At 29.7% G+C, this 7,488-nt stretch overlaps 1 protein-coding gene across 1 annotated transcript; it reads left to right on the top strand.

The window, feature by feature from the left end:
• Positions 1–3,506: 3,506 nt before the first annotated feature.
• LOC120193448 (bidirectional sugar transporter SWEET10-like) lies at positions 3,507–4,809 on the top strand. The gene is made up of 5 exons (XM_039195935.1): positions 3,507–3,601; positions 3,678–3,888; positions 3,990–4,151; positions 4,256–4,375; positions 4,481–4,809. Exons 1-5 carry the CDS (start codon positions 3,522–3,524, stop codon positions 4,691–4,693), a joined length of 786 nt encoding a protein of 261 aa, XP_039051866.1. The 5' UTR covers positions 3,507–3,521; the 3' UTR covers positions 4,694–4,809.
• The last annotated feature ends 2,679 nt before the right edge of the window (positions 4,810–7,488 follow it).

Here is a 7,488-nt window from a genome sequence, read left to right as displayed (position 1 = left end):
CCTTTAATGTATTATAACTTTGAACTTTGTAGTTACGGATGTTTAATTAATCGTTTTCTCTTTATATGAGATGGTGAATGATTTTGCATCTTGTAGTTACACTTTTTTTTTTCAAAGTTGAATTTTGCGTCGTCATCCTGATGACACCGATTTTTTTATTTTATTAATATATTTCTACTTTGAACACTAAAATTAATTTTTTATTGATAAATATTTGCAATCACTAAAGATATATCGCAATTGAGTTGTAAAATAGTTAGTTTATCAACACGGTATCGTTGTTAATTTATTATATATGTTTTTATGTAAGTGCCGGTCATGTTTATCTCTCGTATCTTTCATTTTTCTAATTTATTTAATTAAATTTTTAATCATTTATTTATATAATTACATTTTATTTTTAATGATTAATTTGAATACTTTGTTGATTTCAGGAGAAATAATAAACTGATGTAATTCAATCTGCTCTACTTTTATAACCTCTTCTTATAACTTTATTATATTTACTCGTTATTCAATAAAATTAATGATTTTTATTAATTAAAAATAAATAAATAAACATCAAGCATCACTAACAATGTGAAAAGCAGCAGTGATTGAAGTTTCTGGGTGGGTGGACCAGCAGTGAGATTAGGGATAGGAAGGGTTTGCCTCAAATTTTGTTTAGTTTTATTTGAATTTTATAAAATTATAAGGAGATATTTTTGTTGTAATTAAAAATATCTCGAAATTTATAAGGAAATATGAATCTCTCCTAATCATGGTGCTGAGCTCGATTCTAGACCGTTTGATGGAGAATTACATGTTCAAGTGCGATTACAGCTCAGGAAAAAGAAATAATGGCTTTCGGATCCCTTAAAAAGGGATCAGACGGGGGTAAGTGGGTTAGATAGATTCTCTTTAATTTTACGTATGGGATGTCCAATCACATGTAGCCTTTTGTTACCGTACAGGATTCCGTCCCCTCCACTCATCATATAATCCAATAATTAATCTTAGGCTTTTTCATGATTATTAAGGCTAACATAGGATCACGGCACCGCTCCAAGAAGGTCTTGGTTTAATTAATTGCATGTAAAACAAAATTTACATACAAAATCTTAAATACTCATACGTGTTCAAACATATATATCGTTGCATTCATTACATTATTTTTTGGATTTATATGACTCTATGCTCGTACTTAAAGAATATATTTATATTGTTTTTCTACCACAAATTGTATTATACGGTGATAGATCTTATACGAAGATTTTAAATTATTATATATTTTCTATGAATAATTTATTTTTATCTCCTTAGAATTTTATAGGTTTTATCCTTTTACAGTATTAGAAGTTCGCTTTTCGAATAGAAAATTCTGTGTCCGTTCTCAGGAGCAATCAGAGGTTGTCGTCTCTTGAAAATATCGATTTCTCTCATATATTTTAAATATATTTTTTTCCTCTTAAAATTTTATAAATTAGTAACTTTTAAAATGTTATTAATCTGTCTTCTAATATAAATTATATTGTTGTCCCCAGTATCATATAGTCTTATTTTGTGGGGTTTTGGAGTTCCTAATTGTGGAAATGTATGTCCAAGTTGTGGAGATGGATGAGTAAATTGCATGGCAAGCTCTAATGTGACCCGGTGAAGTGTGAGTTGTAAACTTTAAGAACCACATGGTGGGTGACACATCATAAAGGAAACATTGTTAGGGGTGTTCATTCGGTTAAAACGGTGGCCGACCGAACCGAATTAACCATAACCGAATTAATTAAACTTTTTTTTTCTTTAACCGTTAACCGAACCGAATTTTTTTTCGAACATATTAACCGAACCGAATAAATTTCAGTTAATTTCGAATTAACCGATTTTTTTTAAATTTTCTAATTTATATAAAAATTAAATATTTTTTAATTCAAAAAAGTTTATAATTAATTTATATAATATATAATTATAAAATGAAAATTTTAGATAAATTTTTTAATTAATTAATATTGATTTAAGTTTAAAAGTTATTGGATCTTAAATTATTAATTGGGTTTTAAATGGTTTGGGCTTAGCCCATATTTTATATATAATATATTTAATATTTTTTAATTAAAAAAAGTTTACAATTAATTTAAATAATATATAATTATAAAATAAAAAATTTATATAATTTTTTAATTAATTAATATTGATTTAAGTTTAAAAGTTATTGGATCTTAAATTATTAATTGGGTTTTAAATGATTTGGGTTGAACCCATATGTTATATATAATATATTTAATATTTAAAATTTAATTTCGGTTAATTCGGTTAATTAACCGAATTTGAACCGAATTAACTGTTAACCGAATTCTAAAAATTTTCTTAACCGTTAACCGACCGAACTAATTCGGTAACCGAACCGAATTAATCGAACTAATTCGGTTCGGTCGATTAACCGAATTAGTTCGGTTATTTGAACACCCCTAAACATTGTAGGACCCAATCATTGGAGAATTGGTGTAATATTACATGTGCTAGAAAAAATATGTAAGGTTAATTATGTGGCAAGTAGGGGGGATTAATTGGGTAGAGATTAGGGATGCTTGCGTTAATTGAAGATCAACCATCCTAATCGGGATAATTAGGGCAACTGGCTATTAGGGATGGGAGCTTATTTGGAAGTTTAATTGCCAAAAGCTCTTTACCTATTTGCAACTGAGTGATTCTAAAAAGTCATAACATTCCTTTAATATTGGCCATACATTTAAAATCAAATTATAACCGTATCAATCAAATTAAAATCAATGATTTATTCTATTAAAAAATCAATGATTTATCAATTTTATAGGGTTGTGTTAGTCATAAATTAAATTAGTTTGTTCGGTCTGATTAATATGTTAGAATAGATTTTTATTCGAACCAATTATATATACATATTTAAATTTTATGAATTTAGAAATAAAATCTTAAAATATGACGATCAATATGAACTAAGTCAGATAATCGAATACACAAAATAGATTGATGTTTACACAATACTCGTGTTTAAAAATCAATTTTTATGTGAATCAAGAATGTCTTACATCTACCTATTTAAAGCTATAAACATAAATTAATCTTATCGAAACAAATATAACTACAAGGAAGATAAGTCTCTTATTAGATATTTAATACTAATACATTCTTAGAGTTTTGAACTCCAAACATTGATTAAATTAGAACAAGACTTGAGAGTTAGATTTTAATATAATTGATTTGTAATAATCATATCTTCAAAATTATGAATTTGACAGATGAATTTGTTTTTATTAAAAGAAATGGAATTGTAAATATGTTTAAATATAAAATAAAACGTGACCACATCTTCCTTGTCCTTTCCTCCTCCGCACTCACCTTTCCCATGGCTATAAATATGAACCCCGAGATCGCTTCGTAAATCGTGGGATTAAGAGTAAAGAGCTAGAGCTTCACTTTGCTAACAACACATTCTCTCTCTTTTAGAGGGATTCAGAGAGAAATATATTATACTGAATATATACACACACATACATATATACATCATCATGGCTCTTTACCTCACTTGGGTTTTCGTTTTTGGCATTTTAGGAAACGCTGTTTCATTCATGGTCTCTTTGGCTCCACTGTGAGTTTTCTTCTCAGACGCTCTCTTTCTTTTTACTATTGGTTTAGTGAGAATTTGTGTTACTAATTATTTCCAGGCCTACATTTTACCAAATATACAAGAAGAAGACATCGGAAGGTTTCCAGTCGATTCCCTACGTGGTTTCGCTCTTCAGCGCGATGCTTTGGATTTACTATGCACTGCTTAAGAAAGATGCTATGTTCCTCATCACCATCAACACGTTCAACGTTTTCATTCAATTTTTTTACATTATTACTTACTTTTACTATGGCCCCAAGAAGGAAAAGGTATCATCTCGTCATCCATATCTACTGCTTCAACATATACATTTACACACACACACATATCTATGAAATGATTCAAATATGAGGAAATGGGTGAATTGCAGATTGTGACAGTGAAGCTTATGTTTCTCTTCAATGTTTTCGGATTCGGAGTTATCTTTCTCTCAACTTTCTTCCTATCAAACCCTTCCATTCGTCTCCTAGTGTTGGGTTACATTTGCATGGCATTCGCTCTGGCAGTGTTCGCAGCACCTCTCGCAATTGTGGTGAGGATCACCGATAACTTTTTAACTGATTAACGTGTTATCATCTGATTTAATTACTGACAATATATAAAAAATAATTTAATTTTTTATCCCTCTTATTGCAGAGAAAAGTGATTAAAACGAAGAGCGTGGAGTACATGCCATTTACTTTATCAGTGTTCCTTACCTTAGGAGCTGTCATGTGGTTCTTATATGGCCTTTTCTTAAAAGACATGAACATTGCCGTACGTTATCTCATTAAACTACAACGAAATGAATTTACTTGGACATAAATTCTTTCTCTTCTAATTTCTAACGACAGTTGAATTCCAAATATTTTGAATCAACAGGTTCCGAACATTCTGGGATTCATCTTTGGTGTTCTTCAAATGATACTTTACGCAGTTTACAGAAACCATCCCAAGAAAACAGTGGAAGAATCCGATCTAAAGCTTCAATTATCGGACCACTCAGTCATCTTCGATGCTGCCAAGCTCGGCTCCAATGTCTGCTCCGATGTATCGAACAACAATGGAAGGGATGATGCTTTGAACAAAGTTTAAAAAAAGTAATTGCATATTGTGGGTGCTATGAAAAGCGGTTTCCACTTGGAGATGTCTTAAGCTTACGTGTTTACTTTGATTTTGCATGGGAAAATCTGGGATGAAGTTAACCCATGCAAAAACGATAACATTTAAAAAAAAATAATAATGATGATCACATGCTTGCATGCATGGAGTTCTCCCCCTCTTTGTATTTGTGTTATGTATATAAGATTTATGTATATGCCAATATTTTATGTTTTTTATATAATTTGTAGTGCTTATTATATGTTTGTAAGTTGAATTGAGAGAGCTAAATTATAATAATCATGGATAATATACATGTCTAGTATCAAATGTTTTTCTTTAATATTAAATAATTAATTACTTAAATAAATGAATTGATATATACAAAAAAGGAAATCTAAAAATATTTAAGTCTAATCTGATTCAATTAATAAATATGTCTAATTTCAAATCTTTGAACATTAAAAAGATTTAAGTTTATCTCATTATTTTAACTTTTAGTTTTTTTTTCAATAATTTTATTCTTCATTTTTTTGTTTAGTCGATAACGACATTGATCTTAATGTTGATTGTCGGCCGTCAGTGAAAATTAGTTCTATTGTTTTTTCATACTATGCCATTTTTTTCTTTTTTCTTGAGCTTTTTTTTTCCAATTTTGAATAAGATTTTCTGTGTTTGTGACACGTTATGGGTTGATTCAAGTAATAAGCAGTTTGATATCGCTTAAGCAATGTGTATGTAGAAAATCTATACTAGGAGACTCACCCACCAAAACCAAGTGTGTGACACGGGTCGATCCCAATTAGCACCAAATGTTTTTTTAATATTAAATAATTAATTACTTTAAATAAATAAATAAAACTGCAAAAAAAATCTAAAAATATTTACTCTAATCCAATTAAATCAATAAATATGTCTAGGTTCAAATCTTTGAACATAATATTTTTTTAAGTTTGTCTCATTATTTTAACTTAAAATTTCTTTTAATAATTTTGTCTCGTTTTTCTCTTTCTTTTTGACTTTTGTGTAGTTGACAATGACACTAATCTTAATGTTGATTACCGACCGTTAGTGACTATCAATTATCTAATTTTTTCATACTATGTTATTTGTTTTCCTTTTTTCTAAGGTTTTGTTTTTTCAATTTTGAATAAGAATCTCTGTCTTTGTGACATGTTTTTCTATGCTTTTGTGGCACATTGCTTATAACTTTTGATATGTTTTTTGCATACCTTTGCTACCGTTTTGGTGCTTGCACAATGACCCTCGCAACAACTATTTTTTGATTGGTTTGTCTATGGTTACATATTGTTAGATTTTCTCTTTGGTAAAAGAATATTTGCCAATATAATCAAAATTGTGTAGCAAAGCAGCCTGCGAGATAGTTTGGTTTACTCATCGCTCCTTTTATCACTTCTTAAAGCGTCTTGCTCCACAGAGACAATAATTTTTTATGAAGATTACTGAATTCTTTTGATGTTAGATATCATTCTCAATAAAAAAATTATGTAACACCCCAACCCGTATCCGACCAGGATACGAGTCCGAAGTGTCACATTGACTTTTCAAAAATTTATTCGTATAAAATAGTGAGTAATTTAAAAACTTTTATAACATTTAAATTATTCAAAACATTCACAAAATTATTCAGAGCTTATACAATATATTCTTTTGATTACATGCCAACTAGAACTTTATATACAAAAATACAAATTATTCACCTCTCTTCTGATCTGACATTCGGTAAGGAGAACTGACCTGTCTTGTTCCTCTTTACTTTTCTTTTCGCTTTCCAAACCTACGTGTGAAACAATCACACGCTAAGTCGATGACTTAGTGAGGCATATAAAACATATAATATTTCATATAACATAAAGCATACATAAACATATACCATCATTATCATAATCTCTATCATTATCATTAAGAAACCCACATAACATCATATGGTACATGTAACACATTTCAAACCACTTACCTTTGATAACCATTTATAAACCCATCGTATACATATCACATTCAGTATGCTTGTTTAATCACTTTATTAGCCCATGTACACTAGTGAGAACTTAAAGTATGTGAGTATATTGAGGTTGTGCACACATATGCTGTCACCACAGCTCGATCAATGTCCCGAAGGACCAGTCCATAGATTCCGAAGAACCTAGGTAAACAGTCCATATGTCCTGAAGAACATAGGTAAACAGTCCATATGTCCCGAAGAACATATGTAAACAGTCTATATGTCCCGAAGAACATAGGTAAACAGTCCATATGTCCCGAAGAACATAGGTAAACAGTCCATATGTCCCGAAGAACATAGGTAAACCCTCGACCCTTGGCATGCCAACTATACCCTAGCTCCCATATCACATAACATGGGCATTATCATTTAACAGTTCACATTACTTGTCATTTCTCTTCTGTCACATACCACATGTATGTGTAACCATGTATTCCATATCATATCACATGTATCACGTATTGCCTATTTATATGTCATTTCATATAACATATATCATATGTGCATGTAATCACATAGATCGTATCATATAGCTTCATTCATATCACATATTCATATAAGCTCATAGTTCTTTCACATAGCTCACTATCATATTTTCATATCATATATCTTATAATAGATTCTTATATCATCATTTGTTTCCTTTCTACCTATTCATAATCACATAACATATACAAAGCATATCATTATCTTTAGTCATGCATACATACAATCAATGTAATACAGATAATCACATATAATTATAACAACACATAATCATGTCCAT

This window comes from Hibiscus syriacus, unplaced genomic scaffold, assembly GCF_006381635.1.
Source record: "Hibiscus syriacus cultivar Baekdansim isolate YM2019G1 unplaced genomic scaffold, ASM638163v2 tig00116996_pilon, whole genome shotgun sequence".
In the NCBI taxonomy this organism is placed as follows: domain Eukaryota; kingdom Viridiplantae; phylum Streptophyta; class Magnoliopsida; order Malvales; family Malvaceae; genus Hibiscus; species Hibiscus syriacus.
The sequence above is the reverse complement of the archived record's forward strand: the minus strand, read 5'-3'. Positions and strand labels throughout refer to the sequence as shown.